General features: G+C 42.7%; 3 protein-coding genes across 4 annotated transcripts; 1 reads left to right on the top strand and 2 right to left on the bottom strand.

Annotated features, from left to right (window-relative positions):
* Positions 1-1,147: 1,147 nt before the first annotated feature.
* LOC117856786 (clp protease adapter protein ClpF, chloroplastic) lies at positions 1,148-5,882 on the bottom strand. The gene is made up of 11 exons (XM_034739174.2): positions 5,718-5,882; positions 4,813-5,236; positions 4,516-4,575; positions 4,345-4,436; positions 4,054-4,132; positions 3,859-3,952; positions 2,792-2,904; positions 2,290-2,335; positions 1,979-2,019; positions 1,719-1,879; positions 1,148-1,647 (listed from the first exon to the last, which is right to left on the bottom strand). Exons 2-10 carry the CDS (start codon positions 5,131-5,133, stop codon positions 1,727-1,729), a joined length of 999 nt encoding a protein of 332 aa, XP_034595065.1. The 5' UTR covers positions 5,134-5,236; positions 5,718-5,882; the 3' UTR covers positions 1,148-1,647; positions 1,719-1,726.
* Positions 5,883-6,054: 172 nt separating this feature from the next.
* LOC117856785 (isopentenyl phosphate kinase) lies at positions 6,055-10,043 on the bottom strand. Its single transcript, XM_034739173.2, has 12 exons — positions 9,840-10,043; positions 9,493-9,738; positions 8,962-9,059; positions 8,810-8,852; positions 8,342-8,403; positions 8,172-8,228; positions 7,675-7,710; positions 7,473-7,550; positions 7,164-7,230; positions 7,008-7,073; positions 6,490-6,593; positions 6,055-6,374 (listed from the first exon to the last, which is right to left on the bottom strand). Exons 1-12 carry the CDS (start codon positions 9,910-9,912, stop codon positions 6,282-6,284), a joined length of 1,023 nt encoding a protein of 340 aa, XP_034595064.1. The 5' UTR covers positions 9,913-10,043; the 3' UTR covers positions 6,055-6,281.
* Positions 10,044-10,118: 75 nt separating this feature from the next.
* On the top strand, positions 10,119-13,401 carry LOC117856787 (uncharacterized). 2 transcript variants are annotated; one of them, XM_072293720.1, is made up of 7 exons: positions 10,119-10,411; positions 11,535-11,592; positions 12,115-12,186; positions 12,261-12,356; positions 12,567-12,659; positions 12,790-12,898; positions 13,015-13,401. In XM_072293720.1, exons 1-6 carry the CDS (start codon positions 10,260-10,262, stop codon positions 12,844-12,846), a joined length of 528 nt encoding a protein of 175 aa, XP_072149821.1. In that variant the 5' UTR covers positions 10,119-10,259; the 3' UTR covers positions 12,847-12,898; positions 13,015-13,401. The 2 variants fall into 2 exon arrangements, with proteins under 2 accessions (XP_072149821.1, XP_072149820.1); XM_072293719.1 differs by having other exon boundaries at positions 13,020-13,401.
* The last annotated feature ends 356 nt before the right edge of the window (positions 13,402-13,757 follow it).

The raw sequence follows: 13,757 nt of genomic DNA on the forward strand, positions 1-13,757 counted from the left end.
AACAAGTCCTTATATGGTCTGAAGCAGGCTCCGCGTGCTTGGCATCATCGGTTTGCCTCTCACCTTATTTCACTTGGTTTTGCTGAAGCAAAGTCAGACACTTCATTATTTATATATCGACGGGGGCCAGACACAACTTTGTTGTTGCTATATGTGGATGACATTGTTCTCACTGCTTCTTCTGACAGCCTTTTGAAGCAGATTATTGGGGCTCTCCAGCATGAGTTTGCTATGACAGATATGGGTCCTCTTCACCACTTTCTGGGTATTTCAGTGACACGCTCTACTGGTGGTTTATTTCTCTCTCAGCGACAGTACTCTCAGGATATTTTGGAGCGAGCCGGGATGAGTGAGTGCAAGCCTTGCAGCACCCCTGTTGATGTACACTCCAAATTATCCGCAGAGGGACCTCCTGTCGCTGATTCCAAGTAGTACCGCAGTCTCGTTGGCGCCTTGCAGTATCTGACCTTCACCCGTCCGGATATTGCTTTTGCCGTTCAGCAAGTGTGCCTCTACATGCATGAACCTAGGGAGCCTCATCTCGCGGCTCTCAAGCGGATTTTACGGTACTTACGAGGCACTCTCTCACTTGGTCTGACCATGCGCCGCTCGTCACCTACAGAGCTTGTTGTCTACACGGATGCAGACTGGGCTGGATGCCCGGACACTCGACGCTCCACTTCTGGCTACGCAGTGTTCCTAGGTGACAACTTGGTGTCCTGGTCCTCCAAGCGTCAGCACACGGTCTCGCGATCCAGCGCTGAGGCTGAGTATCGTGCTGTGGCGAATGGCGTAGCTGAAGCCACCTGGCTACAACAGCTACTGTTCGAGCTTCACCGCCCTCTTCGTCGAGCCACTTTGGTCTATTGTGATAACGTCAGTGCAGTGTATCTCTCCAGCAATCCAATACAGCATCAGCGGACGAAACATGTGGAAATCAACCTCCACTTTGTTCAAGAGAAGGTTGCACTTGGTCATGCTCGGGTCCTTCATGTTCCCACGACATCACAGTACGCTGACGTCTTCACCAAGGGTCTTCCTACCTCGCTGTTCCAGGAGTTCCGGTTCAGTCTGACCATTAGCGATGCCCCTGATTAGACTGCGGGGGAGTGTTAGACTAATTCAATGATTAGACTGCGGGGGAGTGTTAGACTAATTCAATCGTATTGTGGTAGGCTTGCATGCTTGCATGCCACCCAAGCGTGTATATATGTATCCCTGTACACATACTTGGAAATACAATCAATATTCCAAAACTAACAATATACACAATGATCCATAAGAGGGTACACAAAATGAGGTGATATACGGAAGAACTGTACACAGCATCTACAAGGATATATTTTTTCTTCTTCTTTTTTGCTTTTGCACCCGTCGACAGTATAACGTAAAAGCAAGGCAGATGTAACTTCTCTAAAGCACGGCTTCATTGATTGGTGATGGTATAACTGTAGAAGAGTAACCTCCAATCTGCAAGGGTGATATGTAGTTTATTCACTGCAGCTTACCGCTGATGAGCATTTCTCCAATGGTCTTATTGCATTACGTATGCCATCTGCCCTGGTACCAGATACTTCATCAATTCACATCTCAGCTGATGGTGGTGAATCAGAGTGGTTCCAAAACAACTCTAGCTACATGAAGGCACTGCACAGACATAGATTAAGTTAAGTTTGCAGGTCAATTTGATGATACATGAATTTCATTTTAAGTGATACCTTGCTCTTCAGCTGTTTGTGTCGCCATCATCACTTTCATCTCCGGAAGCTTCATAACGTGGCTGGTCATACTTCTCACGGAGTTGTTTGATAGGAATGAAGTCCCCTGCCGTATCCTCACCATAGAATAGAAATTCAACGTAGGGGTGATCAAACCTTCCCTGCAGTAACAGATGAAGGATAACCGTATTACTTCAGTTCAGCAGGTAAGTTGAACAACCAAGCATATGATATGATATGAGATGAAGACGTGTCCTCACTTTCTCTGATTCTTCAGCTGCTGACAGATTTTCTTCTGCCACTGAAATTAAAAAGTGGAAATCATATATCACAATGCCATAAGTTGATTTTTTTTTCTTAAAAAGGTAAAAGGACATCTTAGATAAAGGTTTGGATAGCATGTATCCTGGTTTAACGTTCTGCACCATTTGGCTCATTAACGAAAGGTCACTTACACATAGAAACAAGAAATTTCCAAAATAATAACGATAGATATGTTTCTGTCTAAAAGGGTCAAATTCAAATATGTCCATTAAAACCAATAACAACTGAGAAGGAAAAGAAACAATACCATATGCAACAAGTAGTTCTGGATCAACATATACATCAACCAGGACCTGAAACATTCAATAATAAATCACATAGCATGTCAAAGACTTCAAAATACCATAAACTGAATCGATGAGTGCCAGCAGAGAAAAGGTGCATTTCAGGTATGTTGATATTGCTATATTAATTATTTTCAGTGATAAAAAGGTCATAGAAAGGGAACAATGACTATCACAGTCATGAAACAGGAACTTATGCCAAGGTGTACAATCATAGATTTCACAAGTCTATAAGCATGCCCATTCTAGAACTACAGAACTATGATCAGATCAATGAACTATGTTAGCCTTTGCAAGGATAGATAACATAATATCATTCTGTTAATCTAGTGCAGCTGTAGCTTACTGTAAACTTGACAAAAATAGCATTGCAGACTTGCAGTATAGCTTGCAGATACTACGAGGAGAAAGTACTGAGATCTTCAGTGAACTGTGGATACAGAGACGACTGGAAGCCACATTTACCTGGTAAAATGGTTGATTTGGACCTTTAGACAGCTTCTCCACATTTGCTGTCTCCATCCATGACTTGGATTCACAGCACACAGGATCCATGCCACATATCACACCTCTATATCCTTCAACAGGAGTACAGGTGGCACAAAATTAAGTATTAGATAAAATACAGCCTGTTTACCAAAATGAACATTAAAACCAAGTGCTGAACTAAAAACATATGTTGGAATATGCTCTGAATTCCTAAAGGCTTCTACATGCACCAACCGTTTGACATCTAACTTAGCTTGTCCTAAATTGGGGAGGCATTTTGTGGTAGCATGCTTGCATGCATGTTTACAGATTGCATGCATGAATTTTGTTTAGCCATTCATTGTTTGGATTGCCTGCATGCTCCAGCCTATATAAACCAGTTGAATGCCGTACGATAGAGAGTAACACAATTAGCAGAATCATTCTGCGTTTCTATTCCTCTTGTAATCTGTTTGGGTTGAGTTAACCACTCATTGTAAAATCCCTAGCATTTGTAGACCTCCAGATATATTGAATAGTGAAGATCATCTTTGTGTATCCGTGTCTTGCTTCCAAAGGAGTTTCCACATAAATCTGTGTCTCTTGTGGTTGTGATCATACTTGTTTCGCCAGTTGATTTCTAACAAAATAAGCTCCACAGCGAATAAGGATGAATAAAGCCACAAACAAGTTTTGTCAAATTACTGGAAAATATTATAAAATAGGCCTACTAACATAGCTGATACCTATTTGGCTATTTGCTATATCTCAGTGGTTCTGATTCAATCCAAGCTGGAATTGCGGAAATGCCTATTTGCTATTTTCAATAGATCTGGTGCAACCCCAAACTGAAATAATGGAAATGTGAACGCAAACATGCATTTCAAAGACACTGAGAATATTGAGCAATCTTATAATGTTCCAAAAGAGGAAGCAGTTAAAAACGTTTTTGACAGTCTTTATTGCTTGACAGCAATTTTAGAAAAATGCTACATTTATCCACTGAGACTATGTGCAGCAAAAGGCGAAGTATATTTAGATGTATGGAAGTACTCAGTACTCACCATGTACCTTGTGACGTACTTTCTGCCCTAGTCGAAACGCATATTTCACATTCTGATAAGCAAGAGCTTTAGCAGATACAGCAAGAGATTCGGCCTATATGACATTTAAGTTCAAGTGTAAGGTATTGAACATTATAATCATTTTGATCTGAAAACATAATAATCACAGAACTAATGCACCTCAGGTTTGTATACCTCAAGTTTGGCGATTTCATCACGCAGACTAGCTGCCAAAGCATAGTTTTCACTGTCAATAGCTTTCTGCAAGTCTGCACTGCAACAAAAGGAAAAATATGAAGTTACATTCCAAATGGAGGGTGTCCTATAACCACTTTTACCCTTATCAGATTTGTCCTAAATTATAGGTTAAATGAAGTAGATACCAGAACACATGAACATGAATTCTCATGGAAAAGATGTGTACGTGAGAACATGTGCAAGTGCTTCCAATCTTCTTATCATGGAGAAATTGAAATGTTAACATACCGTACACGTAAAAGGTTCAGAGCTTTGTCCTGAGCTTCAGTCTTTGATGAACCTCTTTTAGCTTCACGTTGCCTAATTATTTCCGTTTCAATCTAAAAAGGGAGTTCTTGTTAGCAGCTTCTCATCCCATGTATTTGCTTTGTTGAGCTTGAAGTGAACTTGTTATGTTACCTCAGTGAGTTTTTCCCTCAATTGTTTTGCCACATCAAATTGTTCTATATTCAATGCATACTGGTAAAACAAAACAATCAAGAGTGAGGTTGGACTTGCAACCCATGATGTGTCAAATATTTGTATGTATTAGTTGATCATAGTAGTGTAATGATATAGATTTACTTTTCAGTAAATTGATTGTATACTAGACAATAAATCACTAAAATTATAGACATATGACAAATAGTAGCAGCTGGAGGAGTACTTTTGTTCATAATAGATTTAGAAGGTACAGGCTAATAAGCTACTGCTCACTTGTATCCGGGTCTGTAAATCCATCTGGAAGTAGAAGATCAAGATATCTTCATTAGCAGACTCACTGCGCTCCAGCCTTGCATCACTGCTACGCCCTTCTCCTCCAAACAACCATCTAGCATTAGTTCTAATGGCAGCATTCATTCTCCTGCCACTGGTCTTTATGTGTAGTTTATTCATGTGCCAGTGGCATGAGTAAGCTCCATGGCTTACTGCATTAATCTCACATGGCAGCTTCAGCCCGTTCCTTGCAACACAAGCCCTTCTGCAATTTGTTCTGTGGGGTGAAGCAACTGAACCACATATAGAGATGCCCTGCATTGTATGGGCTTGCAACTTGGGACGCTTCAATCACCACAATCTATCCCTGCTCAATGGAGTGTACAGGTGGTCGATGGCATCTCCAACTCCAGCAAAGCACAAACTGAAACAATAACATCAACAAAGTAACTTATCCTGGACTGGAGCACACTACACTTTCAGCGAACAGGTTAATAATTAGCAAATGAACAACAATTTCTAGTTTTTGTCTCTAGATTTTGGTCAATATGTTCACAGTTACAGGCAATTCCGTCTGTCCCAATTCCCATTCGCGCACGGGAGTCGGAACGCCCCGCCACAGTTCACACAACGCGGGCACGCGAGAAAGGCTGAAACTGAAAGGGGGCTGGGCTGGGGCATGGAATGAATTGGCCGGACCCGCCTGCGCCAGCGTTCGGTGTACACGCCGCAGCGGAGCGAACCGCGAGCGGCGTCGGGTAGCGGGGGCCATCACCGGCGCCGAGAGGGGACCGCGCATGGCAGAGGACCGGCGCTCCACAGCGGTGAGCAGGGCTAGACGAAACCGTAATTCGGTGACTCTGGAATCCCAGGTCCGCCATTGTTGAGAGGGATAGGTCACTTACCGGAGGCGACGACGGCGCGACGGCCGACGGGGAAGGAAAGGGAGGTGAGGGCTGACTCGTCTGAGGTGGCTGAGTTTGGCCGACGGCTGCTGTTCGTTGGTTTGGGCGGAGCCGCGGAGGCGGAATGTGCAGCTACGGTGGTTGTGGATAGAGATGAACGGAGCCTCCTCGCCTCACCTGCACCAGACGGCCCAGATACTACCGGTCCCGGCACTGGATCAGCCCAGGCCAGGAGCCCAGATTACCTGGCTATTCTCAAACGAATGTTCTGGCCGTGTTTGGCAAAGGAAAACCCGCAGATCTGCTCCGAGAAAATAGAACGGATAATACCATGAAATGAGGTCATGCGTCATCATTCTTCCAACTAAATGCATCGATACTTTTAGCAACCAAATCAAAGTTACTGAGCTACAACATCAAACAGACGCATATTGACCAATGCGTAATCACAGTTAGGAAAAAGTAGCCGTGAAGTATCAACCAAAGCCGAAGGCTCACCAGCGATCATATAACTGGGGTTAATAAGACCGCCAGTAATCGTTCAAGTTTTGTAATAAATAAAATCTACTTGGAAGAGCGTATAATGGTTCCAAGCCAGTCTTCAGAGTCCGTGCTCACATCCCCCTTTAAAGCCCTCTGCGAGTGTTCTGTTCCAGCCTGTATCACAGAACAAATCGAAAATGCTCGGGGTCACGTCCATCCCAAAATAACTTGCTATAAATCTTGGGATTTTCTTGCTACAAAGCGGCAATAGTTTGCAAGCATTTCCCACCTTCGTAATGTAAACGTCGATTCCAAGCCTAGCTATCACTGCAGCTTCTAGTATTTTGGTCTCCATTCCGCCAGTGGTGTCATGTGCAGCTACTGATATCTCCACTGCAGTACATAGCAGACATATCAGGTTACATAAACCTACAATAAGCAGTTCATAAGCAATATAGACAGGGTCATCAATTTTCACTAGTTTATAGGCCTAATACTAAACATTGATCCCAACAGCTTGTTTATAGACTTCTGCTTCCTCACTAGAAGGTAGGGGCATTTGATTATCAAGTCATTGAAGAGACAGAACATTCCCAATGATGCCTTAGCAACTATACTGCATTTGCTTATTCATTTATTGAACTGCCAGCCCAGTAGGGAAGTTGTCATCAGTTAGCTACCAGAATCAGGTACAGCCATGTATGGTCGTCCAACTTCAGAGGAGCATCTTGGCACCGCTATACAAGTGCTAGGGCCTAGGATCATTGGATCATCACCATACACATAAAAAGGAATACAGCACCATACCTCCTTTATTGTTGCCTTGCAGTAATGCAGGTTTTACAATAGACCAGCTTCCATTATCATCCACCTCTGTTAAATAGCACAAGTCAGTTGGAGTTTCATAGTATCAACACAGATACTATAGGCAGCCAAATCAATATGTGCCAAGCGAATACTAACCTATCTCCCTTAGAAGTACTGCATTTGGATCAGTTGGAGGGCGATCATATACTCCATGGACATCTGTCTACATCTCAATTTTCAGACTAGCAGATAAAATACAATCTATTGTAAGAATTGAACAAACAGTTGAAGTAAAATATTCTGAGAGAAGCAAAAGAAGATGAGCCCACCAAATGAAAAAAAAAAGAACAGAACAAATTTTCAAGGAAGACAGTACAACCAAATAAAGAATATGGTGTACTAAATTATCTTCCATTGCTATGGGACAATTTTAAAGCCATGAGAAAGGAGGTACGGTAACAGTACCAGAAATACAACATATTTCGGACTTAGAAGCTGCGAAAGATGCCGTATGATGACATCCCCACTCAATATGGTGCAGTCCTGGTCATTGAGTAATAAGATCAGTTTTAGTTTGAATAAACAAATCAATTTTATAGTCCAGGCAGCATCTATAAATACAAAACTCTAAAAGAGAATGTAGACATGCTTTGCTTCAAGAACTCACCAGCAATTCGTCAAGAACAGCATCTCCATGCAAAACCTGCAAGAAACATGGGTGTTACACTAAAGTAACAATTTATCTTAATTGCTGATCATGTTTATGTTCCTTCCACATGTGGATCTGAGAAAAAAACTCATGGAACTTATGTAATGCTTCCACTATGCTTAGAATTAATTAATAAATAATCCATATGACTTATGTAAGTATCCTGTTCTGTAATTCATATTGGACACTAACTCCTATACAACAACAGGCTTTGTTGTTGTTGTAATGACATATGTTAGCATCCAATATGCATTAAACACCATGACCAGGCTGCCAGTGCAAATAAGATTTGAAGGATGCATCAAAGAAATGCATAAGAAATAACTAATAAATATGATACATACTTCAGTAAAACCATATGTTTCTTAAATATGTGGATGACTCATGCTAACAGCTTAGGCAACTTTGAAATTCTGAAGGGATAGTTGTTCAAAACCTTTGGTGCAACAACTTACAGGGACAAAGCCAGCATGGAGTGACTGAATTATTTGAGAAGCATCAGCTGATGCAAGCTGCAAATGCATATTAAAAGGATTAGGTATGTATGAATGTAAAACAACTGTATACTTCCAAGATGATGTCTAATGATATGCAAGAAAAGCAATAGTTTCTCAAATTTGCTCACTTTTCTTTGCTTGGTAGACCACCCACAAGCAAATGGTGACATACCAACAGATGGTATTCCTTCTGCAAAAGAATGTGCATTTCCGTAAGTCCTCTACTCACCAATGATTCTAACTGACAATCTAGTAATAACCATTCAAGGTCTATTTCAAAATGGACAAGTAATATGCCAATCAATTTATTGAAAGTTCATTAAGATTTGCGGATAAAAGCAGAAATTGTTCTTGACAAATGATGATAAATCCTTGCATGGGATCATTGGCTAAATAAGAACTTAAGTATACGGTAAAAACTAAACACAAGGAAACATATTCATATCCTACTACAGACAGGAAGGGAACATAATCATGAATTTTAAATACCTACAACGTCGATATGAGAAATATCACAATTCAGACCAAGTCTAGCATTAGGCGTAAGACTACACAGAAACAAAGATACATAGAAGAAATCTAAAAAAAATGCATACCTCTTGCCAGGGCTCTAACAATTTCTTGGTTGAGAGAAGTGACCTAAATTATAAAGTTTAGTGCATTAGAACATGCTTCCAGAATATGCATCAGAAAAACAGAAACATTGGATAGGATATAATAATATTATAGGCATCAAAAGTGTCCTCACTGAAATCCTTGTAGCAACAAAGCCAGCCTTCACCAGGGTGGAGTGCAGCCCTCCTTTATGAACTCCAGATCTACTTGCTTGGAAGTGCCCAAAAGACCCTAAAGCAGAACGTGGAGGAAGCAGAATATCACAGAATCAGTATCCTAAAACTATATTTATCCGCATTTTTTTGAACTCTACCTTTATAAACCTACCAGTCCAATAATAGTTCGTAAGAATTATATACGCCGAGGTAAATTGATTAATCTCTACCAGTTGCTTAGAAATATCTCTCAGGAATACCCTAGGGCCTATAAAATCAAAGTTGAAACTACAGCTGAGCAGTGTCAGGCATTCCATTTGTGCGCAGTTGCTCTTCCAGCAAGAGGGATTTGTGCCATGTTAGTTGCTAATTAATAATGCATACATTAACATGGCATTTTGAGCTTACAAGTTGGGAAGCAGAAATATGAACCGCAATGTGGGGTCGACTTCAGCTTAGCAGGAGTAAGACAGACAGCCAGAGTCGATCCAACAGAGTCCGAGCAATACCGGCGCCGTGCACGACGATGAAATTAGTGTCGAACCCCAGCCCAGCCATCCCCGCGATCCGCTCCGCGTCCACGGCCGGGTCGGCCGGATCGCCGTGCCTCCTGCTCCAGTCCATCCCCAGAACCTTCCCCGGGGCGCCATCGCCGTCGGATTCGGACATGGCCTGCCGCAGCTGCGCGCACGCCGACCGCAGGCTCTCCTCGTTGATGCTCTCCAGCTCGCCCTTGTTCGTGATCGCCGCTCCACCTGCGCTACCCGCCGTATCTCCTCAAATCAACCAATGCCAGAGAGGCGTGCAGGCACGCAAGGAAACGAGGCATGTCGCGGCGGACAGCGCGAGAGAGTACCTAGCTTGACGATGCAGCGGACCGGGCGGGGTGCCGTGGGGCTCGGCTGCTCCTGCGCTGCCTCTTCCGCCATGGAAGCTTCACTCCTGCGGTCTGCAACGGCCGAAGCGGAGGGGGCTCCGGAGTGACAGGGAATCTGAGCGCCGCGCTGCGTCGCGTTGTGCGGTGGACTGGTGGGGCGGGCATCCAGTTCGAGTTCGAGACTTGCCCTGAGCCCCGTTGCTCCATCTGCCGTTGGATGGTTGTTCATATTAATCTGGGCCGTCCAAACTGGGCATTTTCAGTTCCTTTTACTTCCTCTTGTCTGCAGTCCCCTTCCCCTAATAACTCCGCCGCCGCCGCAGCCGCCGCCGTCGTTGCCTGCGCGGCTGCGTCGCTCCGAACCCATCGCCCGCCGCGTTGTTCCGTCGGAGATATACAATGAGGCTGCTGCAAGCGGAGGAGCTTTTCCGGAAGGTTCTGGAGGGCGGGTCGAAGAAGAAGGCGGCTCGGCTGCTCGGCCTCGACGTTGGCAGCAAGTACGTCGGGCTGGCCGTCTCCGATGAGAAGAACAGGATCGCTTTGCCTCTGAGGTAAGCGCCTCCAACAATTGCTGCCCGTGCCCGTCGCACAATGTGTTCGATACTTTTAGTGATATAATGTCTGAAATGTCTCGAGGGTTTGCTTTTGTTCCAATGTTAACTGGCATAGGGCACAATTCAGTGAATTCATTGTACTAATTCCAGCATATACATATTTTTTGCTATATAAGGATGCAAATGTAGTTGTCCATATGAGTGATGTGCATCAATTGTCCCGCTGTGAATTATTTCAATCGACAAGTTTTGCTGTATAACAAGTTACAACAAAACCATTGACCCGCAGGAACTGTATTCCAATGCCAAATTGGAAAGTGACGTGCTCAATGCAAGACAGTATGCATTCTACGATTAAAACAATGCCTTTGTATCTGTGTTCTGCATTTTGAAGCAACACGAATTGTGTCCGATTCGTATCCCTCCCCCCTTTTATTAGTGGTATCAGACGCTGAGCAGTTATGTGGTTTTAGCCTACTACCGTATGTGAGCATATTAAATGGTAAAAAGAAATGCAAAAGACTACAGATTTATCCATATCTACATGTAGTCTAAACTCTAAAGCTAGATGGACAGCTGAACTCTATATGTGTGGTTATTAAACTGTCTACGAATCAATTGGTTGATTTTCATCTGAACTTGGTGGGCCTGTTCCACCCAGACTTAGAGCAGTTTGGTAATTGGTAGTATACTCAATAAGGCTAGGCCAAACTAGTCAAACTTGAATTTGACGGGCTGTGTGAGCCTATGATGTTTTTCCCCTTTCCTTGCTTGGATGGTGGCACGAAATTTGCTTCAGTGTGTGCTGATCTAGGGTTTTACAATAATTCTCTCTTTTGTTGTCATAAATTTATCTGTCAAGTCTGAGAAGATTCTCCTTGTAAAAATAAGGGAGTCTGAAAAGACTCTAATTACAAGCTCGACAAGATCGCGCCTTATTTTCTCAGCTACTGAGTACTCACTAATTGAATGCTTTCATTATAGTCATTCTGTGTCTTGTGAAAAAGAGAACAATGTCCGTGCAGCAGATAATCTGAATTCATTTCCTTGTTAATCAAAACTTGCCTGTTGTTTTCTATCATTTAGTTATTCAGTTGGTTGTACTGAATGAATCTTGCAGTGTCTTGAGTCGGACAAAGACAAACATCAACTTGATGGCAGATGATTTCAAAACATTGGTATGTTGATATCCTGTTCAGTTTCTGGCATCGTATCTATTGTGGGTATACCAAAAGTTAGCCCTTAGAAAAAGATTGAGTACTCAGTCTGCTACAAAGCTGTCATGGTATAATGAATGATGCCACATCACACCATCATTCTTTTTAAGTATTTGATAAGCTTATTTTCTTTTTTGAAAAGCCTGATTGAGCTTGTTTTCACAGTTTGTAAACTAAAATCAAATTTACCTCTACCCAAGAGGAAAGAGGGAGACATACTCCCAGTGACAGTAAGATGTCAGGAACTCAGGCTTCTTTACTAATTTAGTTTTATTTTAGCATGTATTTTTTCCAAAATATTCTGGTCTGACACTGTCCACAAAAATGTCAAAAGTGATTTAACATCAGAATATTGTCAGTCATTTTGCAATACTGTTTTATTTTCAACTTTTACTTGTTGAACTTGTTCATTCTTCTACAGTTTTGGACCTTAGTCTAATTGACATGAATAATGTTATTATACTAACTTTGTTTACTGGATAGGCTTCGAAATATTCCCTTGCTGGGTTTGTTGTGGGCTATCCATTCAACCTGCATGGTCAACATACTTCAGATGTAAAGTGCTCGTGCTCTTATACCGTTCCCAATTCCACTTTATGTTTTCTAATGTTCTCTTTTCTGTAAATCAGGGAGTTCAAGTAAGGCTTCTTGCTGGAGAGCTTTATCAAACAGGGAAACTTGATGATCTGTGCTACACATATTGGGATGAAAATTTCACCTCAAAGGTGAATTATATTTTCTTCTCTGAGCATTCTTGCACAAACATATTGGGATACTACATTGCATTGTTGTAACACACTAGGATGATAATTGGATTCATTAGTGTTGCTCCTTAATATGACTCGCCTTTGCACCCTCTTCCCATCTCCCTTTTGGTTCTCTGTTAGTTGAGTTTTTTGATTGATCATTTGATCTTGTTGTTGTGTTATCTACAGTGTGTTGAAGCCCTCTTGCATCCTCTGAATCTAAAAAATCGAGATGAGGCCAAAACAATGACAGATAAATTTGCTGCAGTTTGCATACTCCAGGTACGTGATCCAGATATCAGGGTGACTTCTCATGTTTTCAGTTGATACGTTAAGTAAGATATGTAGCTCGTTCAGTTGAAGTATTATTAGTCAGCTTTAGTGACATAGACAATGATCCTTTCATGAACAGGGTTATCTTGACAACATGAACAGAAAATTGAGACCTTCCGACAAGTCTGAATCATAAGGTGGCACCCAAGCTCCACTGAACTAACCAAAGAGCAGGTGGTCATCTTCTGGTAGGTCTGATTTGTACAGAATTTGGAGGCTTGCTTTTGTCATCTTTGTTGTTTACATCTTTGCAACATGCTTATGCTGCTCAAATATTCTGCATTCTTGCACACTTTCTTTGAAGTGCAGTCATGATAGCACCAAGATGTGAATGGAGCTCCGTGCCGGTGCTTCTGTTGGCATCGCATGAGTTTTGTGGATTAGGAGCTAACTGCTGAGAGATCAAACTACCAATCCATTGCCTGGCGCAAGCAGAGCTAGTGCTTAGCTGCTCAGGGCGAAATCGTCATTGATGATGCTAGATATGCTAAAATGCAGAACATCTCGTGATGCCAAAGTATTGAGAACCTCCTATTTTTAACCCGGCCATCCAGCCCCTATCCGCTGATGAAATTCCCCGATGGGGACACCAGATAATGCAGTATGACTGTAAAAGGGCCCATCGTTGCCACTGATACGCTTGTCTAGTCCCGTTCTATACTATAATTTCCATGAGACCAACACTTACGCATGCTTGAGTGTTTTTGCCCCATTATTTATCTCTCAAATTGATCAGCCAGGCCAGAGGAATCAGGTAAGCTGTCGAGATCGAACCGATTCGATCTCAGGATAATGTTGCTTGTTGCATTGATGCTGCACCCGGGGGTCCATGGTTTTTCTCCACAAGGCCGAGCTCATCTCTGTGCTTGCGTATGCATGCCTTGATATGCTCAACGTGACGTTGACACTTGGGTTGGCTGGCTGCAGCGCTCACAGACCGTTTTTGGAACGGTTGCCCCGTGTAGGACTCGTGCACCCTACCGGATGAGCATTGCCGTTCCAGTGCCTGTTCCCACGAGGGATGGTGTGAGGGAACTACACGGAGAG

The sequence above is a fragment of the Setaria viridis genome, chromosome 5 (genome assembly GCF_005286985.2).
Source record: "Setaria viridis chromosome 5, Setaria_viridis_v4.0, whole genome shotgun sequence".
Lineage (NCBI taxonomy): Eukaryota > Viridiplantae > Streptophyta > Magnoliopsida > Poales > Poaceae > Setaria > Setaria viridis.

Excerpts from the sequence above, each read along its gene's own strand:
- LOC117856786 (XM_034739174.2), bottom strand. The coding sequence starts at position 5,133 with ATGCAGGGCATCTCTATATGTGGTTCAGTTGCTTCACCCCACAGAACA. Across the intron at positions 2,905-3,858 it reads AGTACGTCACAAGGTACATG|GATATAGAGGTGTGATATGT; the intron begins GTGAGTACTGAG and ends CTCCTGTTGAAG. Across the intron at positions 2,020-2,289 it reads AGAACTACTTGTTGCATATG|TGGCAGAAGAAAATCTGTCA; the intron begins GTATTGTTTCTT and ends TTTTAATTTCAG.
- LOC117856785 (XM_034739173.2), bottom strand. The coding sequence starts at position 9,912 with ATGGCGGAAGAGGCAGCGCAGGAGCAGCCGAGCCCCACGGCACCCCGC. Across the intron at positions 8,853-8,961 it reads TTGTTGCTACAAGGATTTCA|GTCACTTCTCTCAACCAAGA; the intron begins GTGAGGACACTT and ends TTTATAATTTAG. Across the intron at positions 8,404-8,809 it reads TGTTAGAGCCCTGGCAAGAG|AAGGAATACCATCTGTTGGT; the intron begins GTATGCATTTTT and ends ATTCTTTTGCAG.
- LOC117856787 (XM_072293720.1), top strand. The coding sequence starts at position 10,260 with ATGAGGCTGCTGCAAGCGGAGGAGCTTTTCCGGAAGGTTCTGGAGGGC. Across the intron at positions 12,187-12,260 it reads ATGGTCAACATACTTCAGAT|GGAGTTCAAGTAAGGCTTCT; the intron begins GTAAAGTGCTCG and ends TCTGTAAATCAG. Across the intron at positions 12,660-12,789 it reads CTGCAGTTTGCATACTCCAG|GGTTATCTTGACAACATGAA; the intron begins GTACGTGATCCA and ends TTTCATGAACAG.